We start from the raw sequence: 26,289 nt of genomic DNA on the forward strand, positions 1-26,289 counted from the left end.
GGTACAATTGTAACTCCACATTATAGAGTTCCTGACACCAGGCAGGATACAGATATCACGATAACCACAGAATATTATTTTGTCGTAAAATAATAAATACAAATAAAATACAAATATAAAAATGCTAAAAATATAAATATAGCAAAATATAGCTAATTTAGTGGACATTTCTAGTTTGATAGAAAATTTTATTTTCCAGTGAATGCTGTCTTGTTAAGTGAAAACAGCAGCTTTTGCTACGCACCTGTCATGCTCATGTTACTTTACATTTTGCAGGCTGACAGTTATCAGTAATGAAACTATAAAGAGCCAGCAAAGCCCAGACACCTTAAACATTTTAGCTGCGAGAATAACAAATAGAATCACCTGAACAAAGTCAGCAGATGGAGAGAAATACTACCAACAAATACGGCACCACATCACAAACAAATCAATAACCAAAACAAAATGCCCACCTCTTTGCCCTCTTTGTTCCCGAAGGGTTTTAAAATGCTAGATTTCAAAAGACAGCTCAAACCTATCAAATTATTTTGATATTGATGACAGGTCTGTTGCTTTCCACACGTAGTAGTCCTCAGCTACGCATACATGTGGAATTTGACTAAGTGACTAAAGTGAAGTTTAAGTGAAGTCAAAGCTGTAAATATGGAGGAAGAAGTGTAAAAAATCCAGTTGAAGTCATATGCTAATTTCATTCAGTCTGGCACTCTTCTAGCCTGAAAGGTTATTAGTTTCAGTTCATCCAGGACATGCACAATATCAATGACTCTTTTACTTGGCCAATATAAAAATTCACATGCTGTGCAGTGGGAATTATTCAACATGCAGGATGATGGAACACAACAGATAAAGTTCTCTCTCAATAGTCTAAGCAGGCTCAGTGGAGTGACCTAAGGTGTAATACTGAGACAGTACCGCATGACATAAGGCACAGATGAATCTGTTGAGACCCCAACAGCAACAGCTACATCTGTCAGTGTTACAGCAGAAGAGGCTGAGGTATCTGAAGGTCACAGTCAACAAGCTTAGCATATATTCAGAGTAGGTAAACAAGAAGATAAGCAAAAACTAATGCTTGCCAAGTTCAAAACATTTTCTCCTTGGCTCTTGGCCCCTGCTATTCTGCAAATCTTATTCATTAATCTTAAACTTTTTCCATATTTAAAGTTTATCAGGTACATTGTGTGGCCCTACGTATATAGGATGTGGTGATCTTTTTTACTATGTTCAATTTATATTCAAAGAGTGTAGTGTATGAGATCCAAAGTATTCTTGAAATTTAGACCGTCTTGCAAGCTCTGAGAATATTTTTTTGAAAAGGAACGAAAATGAAGAACCTCTTCTGGGCAATCATATGCTTAATGCATCAGGTACAATTATATAACATGATACATTATATAGAAATTATTGCATATTTTACAAATTTTCTAACTAGAATTACATAGTAACAGACTGACTATGTTTTCATTCTCATTTAATAGCTAAAAACATATTTCCAATGTTTTCTTATCCTATTACTTCAAAAGGAACCTGTAGTTCTTATGTTTTAGTATTGCCGATATCTTTATCGTGCTTATGTCTATTTACATAGACAGTATTGGAAGAGAACAATTCCTGTACATCACAGGTCATAGACCTAGATTGACCAATGCATTTTTGTCAGATAATATATTTAAATTTTACAGAAAATACATTTTAAAAAGAACCCTTTTACATGATAAGTATTGTTATTCTAAGAAGCACCACATAGTTTAACTGCAAATAAAATGTGTCTGAATGTCTTCCTGAACTGAACAATTTGCAAGAAATTACTTTTTTGCATTCATCAAATCTGACAGAGTTTTGTAATTCTATATTAATACAGCACTGCAAAGAATACATGCATTTTGCTCCTCTGCGTTAATTCTGATTGTCAAGCATCACTAAAATTCAGGCAAGGGAAATTCAGGCTGTTATTTCACACTACAAATGTCACAGGCAAGGAAGTTTGATATTTCCAGGGGTTCACAGAAATTTACTCATTTTCTAACGCAATACTTATCACAATGGTGTGCAGTGATACAGTATGTGGAACCCAGAGTGATAGCCCAGCGTTCATCTACAGTATCATGTGAAATTGAATTCTCACATCATAATCAGTTTTTCACTCATCAATAGAGATGAACTCATGTCTTGTTTAATGTTGTTAGGATGCACTACAGTCAGTTTAAAGCTCGTTTAGTTTGGGGGACTGGTGTATTGAGAAATATATTTGAAAATTGGGACCTCCAGCCAAGAGCTTTTGAGACTTTCTGTAGTCAGGAGGAAGTATGTGGAGCAGTGATTGTCATTATGGATGCATAACTGATATATTTTAGGTTCAAATCCTTTGAGAAAGTAGTACTGATGTACCCTGCAGTTTGCTCCTATCACTCCAGTAAAATACACAAGTCAGTTTGGATAAAGGTATGAGCTAAATTAATTAACATCAAAAGGCAGGCATGCTTCTTTGCTCCAGATCCCCGAATGGTGACTATGTTAAATACCACTATCACTGAGCACTACAAGCAATGTACAGTATTTTTACATAGAGATAAGTGAACCAATTAATTTGAGTAAAAATCACTGAAAATCCATTAAATATAAAATCTATTTTTTTTTTAATTTTCAAATGTATTTTCCATCTAAATAGTAATTCACTCTAGTAAAACACAAAGAAAAGAAAACACAATGCAAGTTTAAAAAGTCACCTATTTGTAATATTTCAGAAAAACACATCTTAATACTACATTTGCATATGTACAGTACACAAAAAGAAAGCATATATAATTCAAGACATCCCCATTAAGAAAAGCCTAAGAAATCCTAACAGTAGGCATCACTTAGTCTGTGCCAAATTAGCTGAGAAAGTCAAGTTTAAGTATTGCACACTGATAACAGCCACATGGTTTAGTAGACATGTTTTTGTTTCATTGGCAAAATATCCAGCAGGCGATTGGGTACATCTTTGTTTGACCAGATGCACTCAGCTATTAAAATGACTAACCAAGTGAAAACAAGCAGCTGGAGCAAAGGAGCAAGATACAGTTCCATCAAGCAATAGAAGAACAAGAAAACACAAGGAAAAAGCCTGTCTTGGTGTTTTAACAAGACCACCATACAGATATGATGGCTAAATTTATAGAGCTTCATTACTGCTAATGTCCTTCTGATTCTAAATAAAACTTTTACAGTGTGGTAACATTACTATCAATAAACCACAATATAGGGTGGGAACATTACCATCAATATGCCATTTTCGACAAAGAAGACTTGCATTATGATTCATATTCATTGCCATGTCTGATTCAAAATGAGTCTAGTCAAACTATACTCAAGTATACTGGGGATACTGGTCCCCAATGTCTTAGGGAAGTGTAGCTTGAAGTAAAATCTAACCTATAAATTACAACCCAATATACAGTAATTTATCAGTGCAACTGTATTTTGAAGCACTCTCAATTTCCCCCTTTGACAGAGCTAGAAGGACTCGGCTAAGAATAAGAATAAGACCAGAATAAGTCAAGGAGAATACCGTCAAATCACTTTTCAACATTTATTGGTGAAGATATTCTTGTGCATCCATAAAAGTGAACTTCATGAGTTTCACATTCAGTCGTGCTGTATACTGAGGGGTGGCATGTTCATACAGTGGTTAGCCTTGCTGCCTCATAGCAGTTGTTCCCTGGGTTCAATTCAGGACCTCGGGTGTTGAATTGAGCCGTGTTGATGAAGTCCATACCCAGGCTTCCTTCAGCAAACAACTGGATGAGACTAATCAGATCTATCAATGAATCCATAAGCGATCTTTTTTACAGTATATCTTTTAATTAAACCATCTTTCTCCAAAATTTTATTTTAATTTTATTAATAAAGATTGCATTGTATTAATATAATTATTTTTATTTGACAATAACTAAAACTCACAGTGTTGTCTAGGCGTTAAGTATGTCTGCTTAAAAGACCAAATGTTATTTTCATCAAAATGTCGCATTCGGGCGATGAGATATCTACTGCAGAGGAATGTTGTCAACGTCAGTATTGCTGAAGTGTGCGACACGCCAAGTGTTACAGAGGACAGCCAAATCTTAACAAAAATTCGAAAATTTAGAAAATGTTGTCTAAAGATTTTTAAAGTTTATACTTCTCCTCGTTTTTAGCAATAATCAATGGAAACGACAAGGACGTCATTTTTTTCATTGGTTGGCAGCATAGAAGAGATTAACGTCAGGCGATCACAAGGAATTTCGCCTAACGCTTAGCCCTGGATGATCCCCTACACATTGCGTAAATGCAGCGCTGAAGTTTGCTGTTTCAACCAGACGTGGAAGCCCTACCCCCTGTCAGAGCCCCGGGTGAAGACACAAGACACACAGGACACTCTTCAGCGCACAGGACGGTCTCCAGCAGCTCCGCTTCGCTCTCAAAGAAAGACGACTCAATCCCGCAAACTGAATCGTTTCCCGTCTGTTGGGTTTAGGGCTGTACTTGTCTTCTAAAAACATTTTCCCACGGCACAGAGAGCAAGTCTTCCGCAGTTGATCGAGACGATCGTTGTTGATTCACTCTAACAACATAGTCTCAAAACTTCTAATGGTTGTTTTCATTGTTGAATATATTGGGCCAAAGATGCTTCATTGTGACCGAAGGAGAGGCTTTGATTTTGTTTTTCATCTGCGAGCGCAGCAATCAGAATCCAAAGCCCAGCGCGATCCCCCACATTTTCACGCTGTATTTTGATGCGCCTGAGCTCTGTCCACGGGCGGTGGTGCTGAAGATCAAGACCAAGAAAACAAAGCAGGCGAAGGACAGCACCGCGCTAGGAACTACGGTGATCACGGTCACCTTTCAACAGGAGCCAAAGCTAAAAAAAAAAAAAATCAATACATTCCGCCAAACGGAAAGACACGATGCCTAGATGAGAGTCAATCACAAAGACGGTGCCCTCCTCAAGAGCAGGAGGTGTCGCAGGAGCCTGTGGATCTCCTGCCGCTCCAAGACGGCTACAGTAGCTGCCTGCAGACATGCCACCTAACCTCACGGCTTCTAACGAAACCGACCCGTCGCCGAACTCGCACTACAACTTCCCTGCTCTGATCTTCGGAATATTGCTAATAGTTATCATAATCTGTGGCAATCTGCTGGTGTGCCTTAGTGTGTGGACGGAAAAAGCTTTAAAAACTACAACGAACTACTTCATAGTCAGCTTGGCTGTGGCAGACCTGCTTTTAGCAGTACTGGTGTTGCCGCTGTTTGTGTACGCAGAGGTGAGTACGCGCTAAGTTTCTTAAAGTTTTAATAGGCGGCAATTATTTTAGCTGCTTCGTCTAAATCCAAGAGCATTTTAAGAGTGGTTTATCAAGAAAAAATACGTTAACGTGCAGCAATATATTCCTAAAATAATCTTCTCGCTGTTATCTTTTTATTTATATTATATAAATTATAATATTATATATTTATTTTAAAAACTACAAAATATACATTAGAGGGGGAAATATCGTGTAAAAAATTGTGATAAAGATGTTTCAAGTAAATAATGCATACGTTTTACTATTTTTTAAAATACATCTACATAATTACCAAGTATCGCCAGCTAATACAGTAAGGACATTGCACGTACAGTACTGTAAGTAATTAAACTCCGAGCTTATCGACGAATCTGCTATCCAATCTCTGTCGCTTTGATAAAAAAAAAATAGCACTTAGCAACGAAATGGCACAAAAGACGAAGAAGAACATTCCGTTCAGAGTGAGGGTCATTTAAGACTAAGCACACTGCTGTGAGTGTGACGATTATTTTCCTGTGCTGTAAAAATAAACACAGGAGGCTAAACATACTGTACGTGTAGACTGTGACATTGTTTAGCTATACTTGCCAACCATTAAACTAATTTAATTAAACTCTTGGGGGTTGTTCGGCGATTCCAAAAAAAAAAAGAAGCGCCCGCCTTTCACAAAACAGCGCTTTTCAATTTTCGTAATTCCCTTTTTACAGTCAAGGCCATGAGTAATACATTGAAACTAGAAACAAAAATAAAATAGATACAAACTTCAATATAAAAAAGCTTTATGTTGTAAAATACCAATTTCATTTCATTTTCAATTCACTTGTCAACCACTTGGCTGACTTGGTTGGTTGCAACAAAAAATATTTTTAATTCACCTAAAATTAAATTAGATCTACAGACCATATGTATTTTTCTTCCAGTAATGCATATTAATAAACCATCTGTATTCAAAAAATATTGAAGAAAGAAAATAACGTTATTTACTAAATAATATCAATGTATAGACCTCTACCTGTGAAGCTGAAACAATTCTTTTAACACTATAAATGAAAAATCAAGTTATTCTCATTTATTACAATCTTCCTTAAAAGTTACCACACACTAGTGGTTTCAAAGAATGCAAGTGATTTCTGAAAGCAAAACTGAGCCAGAAGAGATGATGTGTTGCAAGGTTAGATTTGCTTTAAGGATCATTGGAAATGAGCTTTCTGTGCAGGGTTGGAGATGCATAATTTTAATGAACAATTGGAAAGTTCCTTAGATCAGAGGTTTAAAAAGCACATTGCTTATTTAACTTGCATGTCCTACACGGAATTAGCTGTTCTAATCAGTAGACACCATTATCTCATTAGGCAGAAGATCATTTTAGTCCTATAATCCAAATGTACAAAGAGCTACAGAAGGTTATGCTAGCCATGTTCTTTAAATACCCCACGATATTAAACAAAGCCCCACATTCATCACATATTTTTTTTCCATTTAGTAATGAACCAGTATGGAGAAAAACTGGTATTTCAAATGATTATTCTAGACTGTAAAACAGTTATTTCAGGTGCCTTCACTTTCATCTGACAATATGGCAACATTAATTTGATTGCAAATTTAGTAGTGATACAAGCCTGATATTGAGGACTATGATACACAAGTTACAAATTAACTTATAACTGCTTCTATCAATGAGGTGATGATGATAAAATATGTAACCATTAAGTCTTTTTTTATAATGTTTCTTATAAAAATGTACATAACATTTCTTTTTTTCTAATGTTTTAGGTGCTATATATCTTGATACTAGATTCTGTAATGTACTAATGCAATGCTAATTATCCAGAACAATTTCTTATGATACATATGGTGGCAATTTCAGCACTAATTAAGTCAATGTTTGTATTTGGTCTAGTTACTGAATATGAAGTGAAAAGCACCAGGCTGCACAGATTGGCATTACAGTTCACACCTAGGTCCCAGAACCCAGCTATGTCTGGAAAATCAGATTTTCTTTTTCACTCACTGCAGTGCAAAACACAAGGTGTTCTATTTAAAAGGTCTAATTCACTTTTTTTTCTTTGGAATGTATAATTTGGTTAATTGAAAAATAATGCACTATAAATGGGACATATTTTAATGAAAGAGAAAATAACACAGAATGACATGTCCAAAAAAAAAGCTGTAAAACTAGTTGTTAATACAGTAGATATGTTTCAGGGCTTCCAGATGGAGATGATCACTATCATATTTGTTGAGGCAGATAGTCCTGCTGTCTCACAGCACTCAGATCCAGAGTTCAGTGCTGGACTGGAACACCGTTTGCATGGAGATCACATGTTCTCCTCTGTTCATGTGGGGTTTTGCCTGTGTTTGTCCACCTTCCAGTGGCATTTAACCTACATCTCTAAAGGCCTGCCTGTGTTAATGTGCCCTGTGCTGGACAGGTATTCTGTCAAAGAAGTAGAGATACTGTACCTTATGCTTTATACTTCTGATGGCCATGATCCTTGTCAGGGGTATGTGGCTTTCTGTGAATGGGTGGATTATTCTTATTATTTGCCTAAGACATGCCCTTTTGCAGGGTCTTTCAAAGATATGCTTGCAAAACCAAATGTAAAAACATGAGAAAATACATGAGAATGACTTCTAATGTAATGTTTGAATGTGACAAAGCAGTCTCCTGCTTGACTGAGCAGGCCTGTAAAGAGAAAAAAAAGGACCTTTAGCCTCCCCTCACATTAATTTTCATTGCTTGTGGTCATCAGTCAAGTTAATTATGTTGAATCTAGTTTCTGAAGATACTGAAAATTATTAATTGTCTTGATTTACTACATAATAATGATACCTGTAGGACTGAACATGATCAGAGTTACAAGCAGTCCGCTGTGCTTGACTTCCACAATCACACAGGAGTATGAGGCATAGGCAGTATTCCAGAGGAACTGCACGTGTTGTGTTCACCTGTCCCCAGTAGGAACAGAGCGGTGGTACTGATGAGATGGGCTGAGTAGCAATTGCACAATGGCTTGCCAGTGCGTTGGAATGCACAGGGAAATGTCCATCAGACCAGCACCTTTTTCTTCGGTCTATTATTGTTTGATTTTACCGTCTAAAATGCGTCTCATAACAAACATTACTTTACAATAGAGCATTATATTTAAAAAATGTTTTTACATGTCAGTTTTAATGGCAATGCCTTTGCTTTCTGTCCAGTTTCAGGGTGGAGTGTGGTCTTTAAACGCAGTGCTCTGTGACGCACTGATGACTTTGGATGTGATGCTGTGTACCGCTTCCATTTTTAACCTCTGCGCCATCAGTGTGGACAGGTTTGTGTTCTCCCTTCATCTGCATTATTTTCACACATCTTTCTGGTGGAGCTCTGGCCAGACACACCTCCTACAGCATCCTTTAACAAGCCAGTTGTTATTTTGAATTTAAAAAGCATGCTTATCCTATACAAATAAAATCACCTCATTTTATTTTACATTGCTAACATTTATATTTTATGAATTTGTTCAATTTTTATGGTTATCTGTTTGCAAGAACTATTTTTAAAGTGAAAGCATAAGAAACAATGGCCAGAAAAGAGTCCCTGTGAGAACTCTTTTTATTGAAACATTTATTTTGGCCAGGAGAAACAGGAGATGGATATCTGTCATTAGCTATAAATATAATTTGATCACTTCATACTTATTATAAATAACAAATTATGACTTAAATATTGCCTAGCCTTCGCAAATAAATCACTGAATTAACTCAAATAAATATTGCCATTTTAATTATTTAAATGTTGTAGTGTTTTAGAACAAGCAACCTCGTCATGTTGTTATTGCCAGAACCCTGGCCTCTTGCAATAAATGGATGGAATACATCAGTTAGCTACTACAGTAGCAACCAAATAGGCTCATTGGGCCAAATGACTTCCTTTTGACTGTAACCTGTCTTATGGTCTTTAAATCTCTTGAGTCGTGTTCTTTAGTTAAACACTGTTTGACAAAATATTATTAGTTTCAAACCAAAAGTCTAGTCCTTTGTCTTAGAGAGTTTTTAGCACTCTTGAGAGATAATCTTTCTTGACTTCATTAAACCTATAATACTTTTCCAACATAATTTATCTGCCAGTTTCCTAAGCTTTTAGGCAGTGTCACAGTTCCAAAAATGTACTCCTGTAAGTAAAGTTTGTGATGCACAGAGCATTTGTTGTCTTCAGTAATGAAAAAATACTTTCAATCACATTGGTACTCATCCTATCCCATGAGTCAAAAATTCACTCTCAGAGCCTCTATGTCTGAAAGATATGTCTGATCTGGCAAAGGATATTCACATAGGAAACTATTCATGTCAGCTGTCACTTAGTTTTCAGGGCAGGTCACTGTGATTGCACAGTCTGAAATGATGATGGAAAATGACTTTGCTTTTAAACAAAGGTGACCCTTTTCAAAATTCCTTAAGAAAGCCTTACTGGAATACACAACAGCATACAAAATCAGACAAAATGATGAATCCATCAAAATAAAAAGCAAGCCATTATCATGCAGGAGTCGTTGGCGTTTAAGCCTGTATTGCCCTGCTTTGTCGTCACTCTCTGTCTCCAGGTGACATCGTGACTTACTGCAGGAGTAAGTTTGAGATAAATGTGTACCTGTACCAGTCCCAGCTCAGCTGATGACATCTTTTGTGGTAACCTAAAGATGTTCTACAGTTTTCCACAAGAGGCTCAAACTAGGCAATCTAAATAATTCAAAATTATTGCATTTCATAAAAACCCACTAGGCATACAAAGAGATAATAGATTTCCATCCCAGGTCCTTGGAAGAACACGCTGTCTGTTGGTTTTTTTATTCCAGCTGGGTTCTAAATCACTGGTATTCATTGATAACTTAATAGATCCACTTGCCTCTTTAGACAAAATGGCAACATGGCTGTGCAGCTTGTGAGCGGTGGCTCTGTGCTCAGGATCTGCCCCTGTGGCTAGAAGGTGGCCGTTTCAAATCCCACAGCTGGCAGAGGAATCCTACTCCGTTGGGCCCCTGAGCAAGGCCCTTAACCCCAGCTGCTCCAGGGGTGCTGTACAATGGCTGACCCTGCGCTCTGACCCCAAGCTTCTCTCCCTGTCTGTGTCTCATGGAGAGCAAGCTGGGGTACGCAAAAAGACAAATTCCTAATGCAAGAAATTGTATAGGGCTAATAAAGTGATGTGATGTTAGACCTTTATTTTACTTGAGTGTTTTTTTTCCCCCGTCTGTGAATTTTTAATGGGTCACTCCTGAAGGGGGGCAGGTCTTTAACTCTTGATACCAGTTACCAATTCCATTTGATCTATAAAAACTGAAAACTGAAATTTACGAATACCACACCTGGAAAACTGAAATCAACTAGCCTGTGATTAAGAACAAGTTTGGGGCACAAACCAGAAGATGCAATGAACCACAAGTGTTCCTTCATGCCCAGAGCTGGGAACCACTGCTCTAGACCTTTATTCTGCGCTTATTAAGATAGAACTAAACCATGCCTAGCCACCAGGATGGTCTTTGTCTCTTAGTATTGTATGTCACAAATAGATTATTTAAAACGTGATGCTTACAATAAAGACTTACTGTGTTTTTATAATTTTTTTCACTATTTTTTATTTTTTTGTTGGTTTTAATTCAGCCCAAAAGAGAGATTTCCTCCTGAATTTCCCCAAGAATGCACTGCACTGGTAAATCTCAAATCAGTTCAAATCAAATCTCTAAATCTCAAACGATAGTAGTAATAACCAAAAGACACAAAACCTCACTTTAAATTGTACACTAACACCCCCTCTTCTTCACAGGTTTATAGCTGTTTCCATTCCCCTAAACTACAACAGGAGGCATGTTGACCAGAGACAAATTATCCTGCTCTCCGCCACTTGGATCTTTGCTTTGGCAGTGGCTTCACCGGTGATTTTTGGGATAAACAAAGTCCACAACCGAGATCCCACTCTATGCAAGCTGGAGGACAACAATTACATCATCTACTCGTCCGTCTGCTCCTTCTTCATCCCCTGCCCCATCATGGTGGTTCTGTACTTTGGGATGTTCCGGGGCTTGAAAAAGTGGGAGGAGGCGCGCAAGGCCAAACTGAAGAGCAGCATGCAGGCCTGCCGGAAATACCACAGCGGGCACAGCCTGCCTCCCCTGCCACCCCTCCCCCCGCCCATCATCGAGCGTGACCTGGCGGATGTCAAGCTGGAGGAGCTGAGCCGTTACTCTCACCCTGACTGCCCCTTCCCCAAGGAGTACAAGAGAGACTCCATTCAGACAGTGGCTTTCCCAGATGGGAAGTACTGCCAGGCTGCTCCCAAGAAGAAAAGAGCCAAGATTAATGGCCGGGAGAGAAAAGCCATGAAGGTGTTGCCTATTGTCGTAGGTAAGTGCTCTGAGAAGATTTAATCATTTTCTTGATGCCGGTACCTGGGAATGGAGGTTTTCCCATTCTCTTCAAATGGCTGAAGTTCAGAATACTGCTTTAATGAAAGTAGGACTGAAAGAAAGAAGGAGTTCAATTAGGTCAGCATGCGTAGGCAGCAAAGGAACAAGTAAAGGTTTCTTCACCCGAAGAAGGCACCACAGCCGAAACGTTGCGTTTCTTTTCTTGTCTTTTCAGCGTGGAATAAACCTTTACTTGTTCCTCTGAAAGAAAGAAGGCTTGGAAATGAGAACATAAGGGCTGCCACTCATAAGGTTGCAAGCAAGTGGAAGCCATGTAGCCCATCTTGGTTTTTTAGGTTTGAGTTGTCATGCGACTCAGGAGAGAAAACCTGTAAAAATCAGTTCCCTCATAGAAATAGTTCCTTGTTTTCCTTGTATCTGTATTCACAAGTATATCTGTTGTATAAATGTAGAGCAATGCAGAAAGGGAGTCATGTCTTTACTTACATATATTAGATAAAGAAGGTTCTTAAAGGAAACATTTTCCAGCACGTTGCTTTCTTGTGTGGAAAGGGTTTTTCTATTTTCAGTGCAAAATTTACTTATTTTCCCACTTACATTCTTCCTGAGTTTAATTTGAAATATTTATTAGGGTCTATCACATTTATTCTCTTTGAAATTCTGAAAACTTTGATCAAATGACTTTTACCGTGACCAAAATAAAAATAATCTGTCCTCATAATTCACCCCCTTATGTCTCAGATTAACTTTCTTTTCTTTGGACTTTCTCCAACTTTTCTGTATCCTTTTTATGATGAGGAGATTATAATTGTACACATTGTTCAGATGTAGTTTAACAACACATTGCACAGGTTTGAACATTAACTCTCAACAATACATGTATGTTGTCAATTATGAGTTTACGAACTCTACTCTCACCTAAATCTTTTTTCCTTCACGCACCAATTCATTGTCACCTATGGTACTTATCCTTATTTCTTTCAGACACAAATATATATTTCCATTCAATTTAATTTCACCGTATAGGAATATTTTGCCTGGCTGCATTGCATCCCAGGAATTTTCATCCCCCTAGAATCATCAAGGATCCCAGATCTACTGTATATGCTGTATATATATCATCTAACCTGCTTTTGTACAACCCTGGTTTTGTATATGATATAAAATGATCAAAGCAAAACTCTAGTTAAGTGTAATCAACTCCTTAATGATTGATGTAAAACAACTATTAGCAGCTATTAATGGTCTTATTGATCTCTGTAAGAATCGAAAAGCATACAGTACACATCCAGACTTGTTGACTTACATTTAGTGTCTTTGATTAGAGCATTAAGCTACAGTATTTCAAAGTGGTTCATTCTTTTCAACTAACATAGAAGGCACAGTTGCATCACCTTCAGTAGTGAAGACATTAATTAAATAGATATTTAAAGTATCAGCTGTCTCTGTTATTTTATATTATCCACACCTTACAACTATGATGCACTTCACCTTTTCTTTAACCCTTCTTGAAAATACTGGAAACGGCATTTGGAATTCAACATCGATGTTTATTTCAAGTTGTCTTCGGTGTCTACAGTGTGGTTCGTTGTTTTCAAGAAAGTCTTATTATGTATTAAAGCTGGAACTGTACTGTAGTTCTTTAAGTGGGATAGTATCGTTATGGAACAAAAGGTGCATAAAGGATGATGATTCCACTGGACATTCCCAGAGCAATGTGGGGAAAGAAAACCTGGCAGAAAAGGTCAAGCAAGTATGTAGAACTGGCCATTCGATCTCCCGTTTCTCCATTTCATTTGTCATTTCATCTCTTCTTGGCTGACACTATCCCAGTTCAATCCTAAGTATACTGGAGAAAGATTATACTTTAAAAATATTTTTTTACAGAATTTAGTTTAAGCAAAAACCTTAGAGTTCCTAGAGATTTCCTGCCCCTTTTCACTTTTGAGTTATACCTCCAGCCTGCCTAAAACTACCTAAAATACCATGTGGGTTTTGTTCTTGTGTGGTCGCAGGTGGTCTAACAGGTAAACTATTCAGCTACTGTCAAAAGCCTTTTATACGTTCAGAAGAAAATGTCATGCCCATCGATGAGTTACAATAGCAGCTATATTAAAAATAACCTGTAATTGTCAAGCCAAATGTATAAATGGAGCTATCTGTTACAAATTCTTGTGAGGCAAGGGTGTGAAGAGGAAGACATGGGCCCCATGTCAATCTTTCAGATTGGTCACTCTACTCTTTCAAGCTGTTCCTACCATAAAATCAAACCTGAAGCCATGCCACCCACAGCAGACTGATGGGTGGATGTTGGCAGGAATAAGTGCATGAGATGCCAGAGTATCAGGCAATTTCACTGCGTTATCCAGTGTAATAGAACACATTATGTCATATTTTGTTCAAGTGGTTCCAAGACCCAAATCAAACACAGATTGTAACTTATAGGAGGAGAACATATATGTTTGAATATGAATATTGTGGCACCAAACAACATTTTCATACATCGAGTTTTGTTTTTTTACTAGTATTCAAACTAATATGATATTTCTTTATTTTTATATTTATATAAAATATAAAAAGTCATCTTATGAGTTATGTTATGAGCCATCTTCTTTCTTAGAGTATGATTTATATTCTCAGAGGTCTGGGGTGTATCTGTGTCAGATGTTCTGTAGTGTGGTACAACCACAATATTCCATCTAATAAGATCCTCTAAGTGGGGCTTACTGGTAACCTTGAAAAGACCAGTACAAGAGCATTGCCATTGAGCTAAGCCTGTTAAGCAACCTTCCATCAGCCTGCAAGCCATGTGTTAGGAAGTGGGACAGACATGCAAGAAGGCAGAAACCCTTTGATAACCCTGTCAAGTAAAAGCTGGGATCTCTGTCACTGACAAACACAATTTTACAGATAAAGGCTGAAGTACAGAAAACAAAACAATAGTCAATTCGAGGGCGTGGTGCTATGTGGGTGCTAACACACTTCTCAAAGGTCCCATTCTGCTGATTCTGTTATATCAAGGTGTTCAATTTCTGTCTTTTTAAAAACTCTAGCTGGTGCCTAAGAAACAATAGAGAACCCTGAGAAGTAGTGATTGTAGATAATTATTACATGCTGCCCTTTGACAGATACCATTGTAAATTAAAGAGCTGGCCTAGATAAGTCAAACAGAGCACAACCTTCAGAGATTCAAAGAGCTAGATTAGAATCTTGCTGCTTGTAATGTCATCTGAAAGAAGCTAAAACTATATGCAACTACAAAAATACATCCACAATAAAAGTTAGATTATTTCCCTTTTCAACAGATATATAAATGCTATGTCAAAAATTATTGAAACACAATAAAAATTCCTTGTTGACTAATTCTTAGACAGGAATCCCAGGTAGCTCAAGATCAAACATTAGGCAAGATCCTTATGTATTTAACAGTGTTTTAATAATTGCCATTCCATGATATTAACAGCATATTAATGTATTATAAGAATGGAGACAATTCAACAGCATTCAATTGTTTGGAGGTGTAATCACACTTGTTTTGCAGAGAAAAATTACATTAATTACTTTAATCTTGGATTATGACATCTTGATATGATATCTTGATTAAGCTATTTAAACGAGAATCTGGTAGCTTGTAAGGCCAAGTTTTTCTAAAGTTTGTAACTAAAAGAAAAATATCGAACAGGACAGTGATTAATGTTCTACTGGAAACTGGCTAGCTCAACTAATTGGATTGGTTAAATGGTTTTTGTTGAGCCTTGTCTTAGAAAATCAAGACTAAAATAGATTTTGTATTAATGAAGACACCCACAGGCTGAACTACTGTACCGCTACAGAGAATCAGAAGTCATGCCTTGGCAAGCTGTGCCTGAGGAGCCTTGTGTGACTGCAGGGCTCTAAAGTATTCTGGGATGTTCTGGGCCTTCATTTCTCCTAATTCTGAATATAATAAACATCCTGCAGTTTTCAATGTATGATAATAACAGAAAATAAAGCAACACAGTAGGGAACTTGGGAAAACAAAAATAATTTTCAAAAATTACCTTTGTGCACTGTTGAAAGACCTACCACGAAAGCTCAACCGTAATGTCGGCGTTTGTATTTTTATTGCTACGGATGCCTTTTTTACTGAATGAGCAAGAAATACAAAAGTTGTTTTTCCCTACGCAATTTCCTAAGTATTTTTATTTTATTTTAATTAAACTAAAAATATCAAAATTGCTTCCCTGATTTGAATTATTTACTTTGCTGGAAATAATAATCCAAAATTTTGCCTCGCACCAATTTCAGAATGTACTCCGATTCTCGTGAAGGCTGAAATGATTATGCCCCAGTATACTTGGATACCTTGAGAATGAATTAAACAATCTTTCTAGCACCGCATTAATTAGGAAAATATGAGCCTATTACTACTGAAGCATGACTGAATAAATTGATCTGATAGGGCTGAAATTGTTTTTATTCTAAGGTGTTATACTTTCGGATTACAATTTTTCTTCGGTCTCACAACACTAGACAAAGAAAGGCTTTTTTTCCTAATCTGTATCTCATCTAAACCTCTTCTTGCAGGTATAAATAGAAAACCCATTGGCACTCTTTGAATTATTAAGCAAAAGTGAACCCTAGCAAGAGAAAGTTATATTTATAATCTACAACTTCATTTATGACCCTGATGATTCATTTATCTTTCTGCTTCAGGACCGGTTTTTCAAATTTAAAAAATATGGACTGTGTATTTTTCAAAATGAAGATCTCCTTGATTTTGTCCTCTGAAACGAACTTTCCATAATGATGTATGGGCAGCATTGACTAGCATTGCTGCTCAATTCCAGACCTGGGGAGCTAAATACAACACCTCCTCAGTACTGCTGTAAAATCAGTGAAAACTGTGATGTAGTTATCAAACCTTCAGGACAGTTCATTATTCTTAGAATCCGACTGAATAAAGCAAAGCAGGAGACAAGCCTTTAGATCTTCAACAGTTTTCATGCATACCGTAGTCTTTGACCCTACAGATGATTCAAGCAACAGTGAGCATGAGCTATGGAATATATAACCCGTGGTCATGTCATAGAAACCTTCTTACAGACACAGACACATTCCAAGGGATTTGCAGTGTCAGCTAATTGATTGCATCTAGGAAAAGCTAAAAGAAAACTCCCTCAATCAGCATGCAGGTAAAACACAGGCTGCTCAGCTGCTTTAATAAGTTTACAACTACAGTACTACAATTTTGATAAAGGAGCCGACGTAATCCCAAGGTTTTGTAAAACACCAAATGTGAATTGGACTCATAAGTAATCAGATATCGGAACTGGGCTGTGTGTCTAGTTTTTAGGTTATATGTTTCATCAGTGAAAAAGCTGTAATGTAACTTTTATTAAGTGACAAAAATTGCCGTTTCCAAAATGGTAAGATGGTTCATATAGGAACTGACTCTCAGGATGGTCATCTTTAATGTTCTATGATGCTGGCCAGCACTGAATTCCCTCACATTTCTGTTCTCTCTCTTTGTTTCAGGTGCATTTCTTTTTTGCTGGACACCATTTTTTGTGGTGCACATCACCAGAGCACTGTGCGACGCTTGTGACATCTCCCCTCAATTAATGAGCATCGTCACTTGGCTAGGCTATGTCAACAGTGCTTTAAATCCCATTATCTACACTGTCTTCAACACAGAGTTTAGGAACTTTTTCCACAAATTCTTGCACAGCTGCTGTTAACAAAACATTCTCAACATGATTGTACAGAAAAGCACAACATTTTTGTATAGTGTAATAAAATATAATTTCTTGTCATAATACCTTCTCTTGAGTTTTTTCTTGCAGTCTTCTGTTCTTCCACATTTGCAGTTTTAATTTTAAAAAGGGCCAATTTATAATAAAACAACACAAAGTGAAAAACTAAAAATATCTACATTCAGTGACCTGCCTGAGAAAGCTTTATTTACAACATATTACACTAATTAGTTTGAGTCAACTAGCTGTACATTCTGGTGGCACTTAGAGATTTTTATATAAATAAGATTTTATATTGATAGGCGTAGTTCCACACCTGCACAAGCAGAACTTTCTAACAGCTGCTCAATCACAATGGACAATGAATCAGAACCATTCCTTAGTGATGAAGATTTCACCCTTCTAACTCCTTCAGGAAACAAAGAGTGAGAAAACCCATCTGTACAGTAACCTTCAAAAACCTTCCTTTTGAAATCAAGAGCTTGACCCATTGCAAGCACATTCAAGGTGTCGTCATCAACAACTTTAGATGTGAGCAGAAGTGCCCCTTAAGTGCTCTCATTTGTCTTTTCCCCAGAGGAGCAGTGTAGAGTAGTGAAGTCTTCCATGTAAGCAGTTGTTTTAAGGATATGTGTGTGTCGGTGTTTGTGTGTTAAAATTTAAAAAGAAAGATTTAATGTTGTTAACAATATGGAGGATTGTAATTGGTAGGAGCAAAACAGCAGAACTGTATCCTAGAATACATGACCCTCAAACAAACACAAGGCAGTCAAAAATACTATTCTGAACACATGCAAGGCAAGGCAGCTGGAAATCACATTATTATCCATTATAACAGTGCAAATCGAGGCACACAACAATTTATAAATTCAAATCAGGACAACGTGTCCCAATTCAAGAAGAACCGCTCAGAAATTAAATACTAAGATGACTCAGTTGGTGTTTTGTGTGTTTCATAAGTGTACCGCTATATTCTGTAATATTTTCAATGGGTTTTCACTTCAAATGAGTCAGTGAATGACTTGAGAGACGCTTCCTGAGCAACACCTGGCTTTTTAAACCACAAGACAATATAAGCTCTACACAAATTTGGGCTTATCAGATATAATAAAAAGCTAAGCTAGGTCTTGTCAATCGTTATGTCCAAGTAAAAGAAAAGAAATAACATATCAAACTATAAGTGGTGATAAATATCAACTACGAATATTGCCCAGTGCAAAAAGGAAGTTGTTACCATGTCGCTAAGCGACATAAAAAACAAGAACTTAGATGGTGGTGCTGCATTCAAAACAGCCAAAAGAAGATGAGATATAACTAAGCAATTGCAAACGTCACCTGGAAAACCAATTATTTTTTTGCTAATATTCTCAAGGTTAATCTGGTATTACAGAATTATGTACAGGACCCCGGCGTCCTGGCCAAATTTCCCATTGGCCGTAACCAATCATGGCCTCCTAATAATCCCCATCTATGAATTGGCTTCATTACTCTCTGCTCTTCTCCCCACTAATAGCTGATGTGTGGTGAGCGTTCTGGCGCACTATGGCTGCCGTCGCATCATCCAGGTGGATGCTGCACATTGGTGGTGGTGGAGGGGAGACCCCATTACCTGTAAAGCGCTTTGAGTGGAGTGTCCAGAAAAGCGCTATATAAGTGTAAGCAATTATTATTATTATTATTATTATTATTATTATTATTATTATGTAAGCTAAAATAATTGTTTACTATTTGCAAGATAGTAACAGGGAATCATTGCCTGTTTTCAGCCTGTGAATCACATGCACTACGCTACAAAACACTAAGGGTCCTAAATAAGATCCCACTTTAAACTCACTTATGTTGTTGAAGCTTTAATGGCCTTGGACTCCACAAAACCAGTTATCTCCCTGGAAAAACAAAGCAAGAAAAATGTGAATTAGAAGCAAACTAAAGCACGTCATCTAGTACCGGCCTAAGATGTGGCATTCATAACCATGTGCCTCTACAGACCAACTGAGATCATTTTTCAAAATGGAAAAATGGTTCATTTACAGTACATTGGAAATAAATAGCAGCTGGAGTGTTTCCAACAACACTGCCGGCTACTCTTTCTCCAGACTTCACAGGTGCTGTACGATTACCAGTGATTCAGACTTATTTGGCTTGACCAGATATAATCTTCATATGAGCACAGGGGAAATGAGGACAGTGAACTCCTCTAACCAATGAGTAATTTCCATTGATCCATTGTTAGAAAGCTGCTTATTCCTCTGAAGGGTAACCCAGATCCTATCCTGGAATCACAGAGCACAAGGCAGGAGTACACTGAGGACAGGACACAAGTACATTGCTGGCAACATGTACTACACAGAGACATTAGCCATTTTTCCCCACAATGCACATATATAATGCCATAGTTGGTATTTACAGACACCCATCAAGTCATTGAGGCCGCTGTTGCGCAACGAGACCAGAATACACAGCATAACTCAAGTGTGCACCATCATTTGAGCAATCCCAGTCTTAGATGATGAGTGAAGTAGTGCAGACTTGCACTAGTGATGTCAGGACATGGGATCAATCTGTATTCTTGAACACCTTTTCACTGCCTGAGCCTCTTTTGTAAGCACTAGGTTTGCTTAGTTGCTTAGTTGCTGTTCCTAGTTTTAGCCTGCTCAAACTGTAAAGAAATTTGCCAACCCCAATTCTCAAAAGTCTGATTAGTACATTTCTTGAAAAAGAAAATGTGTGTGTAAATTTTATATATGTGAGTGAGCAGAGCATCTATCCGTGCTTTACTTTTGTGAATCGAACATGTATTCCCTAAGGATAAAGCAGTTTCTGAAAATGGATGGATGACAGGATCATTTTGAGATCAGTCTGCTGACTCTAAAGTGCCATCATACATTTTAGGGGAAGAAAACGGGCAGTGTCAAGAGCCTCTCTCACACACCAGTCTTGGGTATAGAATGTAATTTCCAACTCAGAAACATTTTTCAGTAAGATCCTAAGTCAGATTTGCACTTACCAGTCTCCCTGTAATGGACAAAAGGTGTGTTGTCTCCACACTGTGATTTCAGACTCACTGTACCTGCTTTTGTTCTGATGGGATGGGAAAACTACATCAGCAGCATCCATTTAATTCATTTTGTGTGACAAGAGGGGAATGATGGTGACATGACTTACTTCCGAGGGGTCGTGGCTATGAAGTTCAGGAGCAGTTAGTCAGCAGTGCCTGTTGGGTCTTTAATTATTCTGATTCAGAGAAACAGGAGGGCAGGTTTGATGCACTGTTGCAAGAAACCACTCATGAACCTGAAAACGACCCCCCTTTCTAATGAGACCTTTAAATGAAAGTTTGTCATTGCTTCTATAACCAACATGAATTATTAATCCTTTTTGAAAGCTTTTGCATAGTCCTGTAATGCAAAACTTTCCCCTTTTATTAAATGCTATCGCTGTACCATTGAAATGATAAAACACATCCCAGATTATAATTGAAAATCAAATCTAAATAGAAAAAATATATAAATTTGATACCGTACCCAAGTACAGTCTCTCCTAGATAAAACAAGAAGTCAGTAAGTCATTTATATTAGCAATCACTACCAGAGACTGCATAATTAGCAATCGAAGGCGACATTGTCACAAAGAGGATGGACATGCGTGTGAAAAACTGATCAAGAAGTAAAACTGGTTAAATACAAGGTATTTAGGGGCAACTATATTAAAAAGAGTAGTAGAAAAGTTATTTTAAAAAAGTCTAAGATTTGCAGTTACTTTCAAGGGCTTGGGATTATATATAAATACTCCTCCTATATAAACTGTTGCATTTTTAATACTGTTTGTACATCAAACATAGAGATTAGACACAATGGAATTTTCCTTTTGCTAATTCCAAAGCAAGAGTTTTAATTAACAGTATCCAGGAAAATCTTGGCGTTACAAAAAGCTTGATATAACAGTTAATGAAAGTTCAATTAAATCATTCCAAATCGTTAAAAAATGTTTGGTTTCCATCTTGCTATGCTTGTTCTTTAAGTATTCCATTAAGACAGTTGTTGTCTTTTGCATTTATTATCTAAATTATTCAAAATATTGAACACGCATTAGAACACAAACCGAAAATAAATCCCTTGAGCAAGAGGTTCATGAAGCAGCTCATATTTTACAGGGCTTTTTAAATGTTTGTTTTCAGACCATAACACTTTGATGTAATAATATAAAATATAAAATAATACCCCCACAAAAAAGGCAAAATTAATAAGACACATACAGTGCAACTGTTATTTCACACACAATACAAGGACAATATGTATTTCCGCTACAAGACATCTTTTACATCAGAACAAGAAATAGGTTTATTCCATGCTGAAAAGAAAAGAAGGAAAACGCAACGTTTCGACTGTGGAGCCTTGTTCGGGCTCATGACACACCTGAAGAAGGCTCCACAGCCGAAACGTTGCGTTTCCTTTCTTCTCCTTTTCAGCACGGAATAAACCCGCTACCTGTTCCTTTGCTGCCTACGCATGCTACAGTACCTACTTGAACTATCTTTTACTCCAGTATGGATAGAGAGAGTTGTGAACTGCATCAAAAAACAAAACTGTTCAGGTTATTAAGCATGCTGTGAACTCTGAAGATGACACCTCTATTAATCAATTCATCAGAAGCAAGCGTTGACATCTCTACATTATTCTGAATAATCTTACTGATATGGCCAAACTGCATGCTTAGTCTGATACTGCACTCACAATTAATTTCTTGTACTATTGCAGATTAACACAAAACTACCAAAAACTTCCCTGGGATTTGTCATTGACCTAACACAGCTTTGTTGCCCATTTACTGTACTCATCTTAAAAAAAGGAATATTTGATTTCAGAGTTTAACAGAAAAGAGGACAGATACAAGCTAAAAGAAGGACTCCAACCAAGGTCAGAGACAGCAGCAGTAGGCGACGATTGATTAGAGTAGAAATCAGTGGATCAAACTGAGCATGAAATGCTTATCATGGCACTGATTGAAATTGTATGTGAGCAAGTCAACCCACAGTAGGCTTAATGAAACGTTTGCTTTGTCCTAGGGCTGATTGTGATGAAACAGAGGGAAGAGTATTATATTCAGGCAGGCACTGAATCCAAAGGTTTGGGAAGAAGCTTAGTAAAATGACAGATGGGTCCAAAGGCAAAGACTAGGTCTCCAAAAGACACTCTACTGGTCATTAATACATTTTTAATATAATCTGATTTTATTTTTTTCACCAATGGTTGTGAAAAAACGTAAAATGACACTAAGAGTTAAATTAGTCTTTAAAGCAATTAATCATAATATAATTCCATTGGGCCTCCACCTGCTCCTTCGAACGGACTCACAGGTTACTATCAATCTTGACAACTTTTACTGACAGGTCTGGCTGCTACTCAGTAAGACTTCACGGAGACCTAGGTACCCTCTATTCACGCCTGCTTATATTAATTCATATTGTTCTTTCTGAAAAAAGAACACTTGGATGAGAGTACAACTGCACAAGAACTGTGACAAAATGGAGAGAAGCTTTTCATCTTAAAATGTTTAAAAAGTCCCCTATTCCTTCTTTTCTGAAATTTCACATTGTAAATGCTGTTTATTTGTATTTATTGTAGGTTGAAAAACCAAACATTGACCCCCAAAAAGCATTTAGTGTCTTATTGTATGTTATTTATTTGAATGTTATTGTGTGTACTGCAAGGTTTTTCAATGTGCTTTCTGCCTAAGCTATGAACAACCAAGCTCATTAGTTGTGTGGCTAAAAATATCATCTGACAAGAGGTGTCAAATGCTTGCAAGGAAGTTTTACAGAGGTAGTAAGCTAGCATTACACCTTTCTGCTTATATTCAGGCTTCATGGGTTTCAGCATAATTTCTTCTCAATCAATGCAATGAACCATACAAAAGTGTGAACATACTGTGCACTATTAACACTGAAACAAATCTGAAAACACTCAACAGATGCAGTGGTTGCTAAAATACTTTGTTAGAAAATCTTTTTTCATACCTTCTTCAATCTTGCTGTAAAAGTGAGAAATTGCTTTTCAATGTAAAAGTTTTTGCTGACATTAATAGGACATCAGATCTCTCCTATCTTCAGTGATCCGATTAGAGTGCCTTTTTGTCAACTGCAATAGCTGCATAATATCTAGTCTGGTGTGGGAGCATGCTTATTAGCAGATCAAAGAGATCAGGGTCGAGGTGAGACTTTAACTGAGTGATATACTCTGCTTAGGAGTGGGATAGAATTATGAGTCGTGCAGACACTTTGGGGAAAGAAAGGAATACAGTGGATCATAAAAGGCTGCCTTGAGCAAAGGACAACCTGAATTGGAGGTAAAACAGATACCTGTATACACAGTACAACAACAACAGCACTTTGCAGTTTTCCTCACAAAGGAAATTAAATACACCAAAAAAGTAATTTTGTTTTACCTCAAGTTTCAGACCAAAGAATTAATTAAATACTCAAAAATTTTAAAAGTTAATTAAAATTACAAAATGGATGGATGGAAAAATCAGGAAAGATTACACATCCTTTCTTGTTGAAAATCTGGTGCACTATCTGTATAAGTTACTGTATGTTTGCTTTGGAGAACGAATTAAACCTTATGGAAAGCAAAATAATTCAGCATGAACTTTACAATCAGCCCAGTCTAATGCCTTGGGTGATGCTACAGTACCTGAGCAATAATGAGAAAACAAGGTAAAGTGGTAAATGTTTCCAGGTTTGGGTCTTGGTGGAGAGTAATTCAGAGTAACAATGAATAATGAAGCATTTTTTTCCCCAAATATGTAGACATATTAAACACATCACAGAGCATCCCAGCAGATTTCTTTAGGCCCCTGCTAACTACTTGACTCCCCTTGTTGATTGCACCCAGCTGAGAACACAGAGCACACCCTTTTAAAACAGCTGTACCATCGATCTCACTTAACCAGACAGGTGTTCCAGATAACACTAATCATTTACTTCAAATACCAGCACATTAATGCCAACTTAAACCCTTAAGAGGATATTAATTATCAATCAAAATTCTCAGGTCTACAGCTTGGCAGTTATACTCAACTCAACTTGGCAGTTATTTTGGTACAACTCAAAATCACATCATACAACTCTATCAATTAAATTAGCAATATTTGATTTCCACAACATGTACACAATTTAATGGTACTTACTGTTCATTTTATGATTAATAAAGAGCATGCAATGAACATCAAGTAAGAAATTGTAACCTTACCTTGAAACATCTCTTCTTCCACCTTGGCTTTGTCTGAAAGGCCAAAACCTTTGCTCAATCGAAGACTATGTGTGGACCTCAAACACACTGATAAAATCAACTCAATGAAGTTTTTAAGATGCAACAGTGAAAGAAAAAGGAACACCAATGAAAAGTATGGGGAAATGCTCTTCAAACGGAGAACACACAAAAGCTGTCGGAGTTTTGAAGTTACACAGCCATATTGTTGAGCCTGGGTTCTCTAATTAAACAACCAGATGCATTATCTCAGATCAATTATCTTCTAGCAATGGAATGAGATAAATGAGCTGAACAACCTCCTTTCATTTGTAACCTTTCTTATGTTCTGTGTTGGAGCAGAGTGGGCGAGACCATGGTAAGTGAAAAATAGTCCAACTAATTGCCACTTGTCAGGTTAGCAGAGTATTGGTGGTTAACAGGAGGACTGAGGTTAGAACAAAGGACAATAATGGGCTCATGTGCAATAAAGTCCTTGTAGCTGCATGTATCAACGTTAACTTTGACAGCTAAGCAAAATTACAAGTAATTGTACTACAAGGATTAAGTTTCTTAGTGATTTAGATTGCACTTTTAATTCAAATATCGTAAACTCTGCCAATTATATTTCATACTAACTGCATGAAAAAAAGTGATGAGAGATATAAAGTCCACAATTCTATCACTGTATTGACTAAAGACTCACGAGGGTTTTTATATGCTCAAAAGCAAAATAAATTCCTTTTTTAAATTACCTGTGATTGTTTAAAGTCCCAAAACTTCAAAGGAAATCTAAAAAAGTGTCACGTTTATAATCCCTCCCCCTAAAGGGCGCTCAGGCTCTTTCACATTTTAGTTGATTTTGTGCACCTGCTCCCTGTTCCAGCCTCCCTACAAAAGCCAGACGCTCACGCTGGTCTGGGCTCTGTAGTGGAACATGGACACCTGCCTACCGCCAAGTTGCCCTATGTCTGTGGCTTGAGGGCATTGACCTCCTATCGGTGTTATGACCAGCTGAGTCCAGGACTTAGAGCGCCTGGTCCCGTTACCCTGTTTATCTCCCTGACCCTTCACCGGCTCCCACTCTGGTTTTTAACTTTGTTGTGTCTGTCTTGGATTGGATCACCCAGCTCTGGACTTTTGCCTGCTCTGGATTTCCCTGGAGTTTCTCTGGAGTTTTTGGACTCCCCTTGGACTGTTTGCCTGGACCACACACCCCCCGAGCACCTTTGCACCTTTGCCATGCCCCCCTAATTGTCTACCAGCCCAGATCCTCGTTTCCTCCCTCCCTTCCGGGTTCTGCTGTCTGCATAGGGTCCCGAAAATAATTCGTAACAAAAAGGAATGTGCAGAAATGAGAGGTGTTTAACCTCAATACAATTTGAGAAAGTAGCTGGAGTTTAGTAGGAGAAAAATTGTCAGATGGTTTAAAAATGTATTATGCAACTGCTTAATTAGGAAAGTCAACAGACTTGGTAAAAGAAATGCACTGAGAAAAATATTACTGTAAATTGCACATTAAGAACAGGCACCATCACCTCATGGAAAAACCGTAAAACACTGTGATACCATGGGAAGCATGAGACACGACAGCCCA

The 26,289-nt window shown here is 37.4% G+C and overlaps 1 protein-coding gene and 1 long non-coding RNA gene across 2 annotated transcripts in view; one reads left to right on the forward strand and one right to left on the reverse strand.

Moving 5' to 3' along the window:
* Positions 1–25,764, reverse strand: part of LOC148645505 (uncharacterized) — a 47,755-nt gene extending 21,991 nt beyond the window's left edge. Inside the window, exon 1 of the long non-coding RNA XR_015928201.1 lies at positions 24,696–25,764. This is a non-coding gene — a long non-coding RNA (uncharacterized LOC148645505). The remainder of the gene's footprint in view (positions 1–24,695) is intronic.
* On the forward strand, positions 4,319–17,491 carry LOC148645506 (dopamine receptor D4-like). The gene is made up of 4 exons (XM_088611446.1): positions 4,319–5,285; positions 8,508–8,620; positions 11,110–11,687; positions 17,228–17,491. The coding sequence occupies exons 1-4, from the start codon at positions 5,043–5,045 to the stop codon at positions 17,428–17,430; spliced, it is 1,137 nt and encodes a 378-aa protein (XP_088467572.1). The 5' UTR covers positions 4,319–5,042; the 3' UTR covers positions 17,431–17,491.
* Positions 25,765–26,289: the final 525 nt, after the last annotated feature.

Source organism: Lepisosteus platostomus, chromosome 18 (genome assembly GCF_059453375.1).
Source record: "Lepisosteus platostomus isolate fLepPlt1 chromosome 18, fLepPlt1.hap1, whole genome shotgun sequence".
Classification (NCBI taxonomy): Eukaryota; Metazoa; Chordata; class Actinopteri; order Semionotiformes; family Lepisosteidae; genus Lepisosteus; species Lepisosteus platostomus.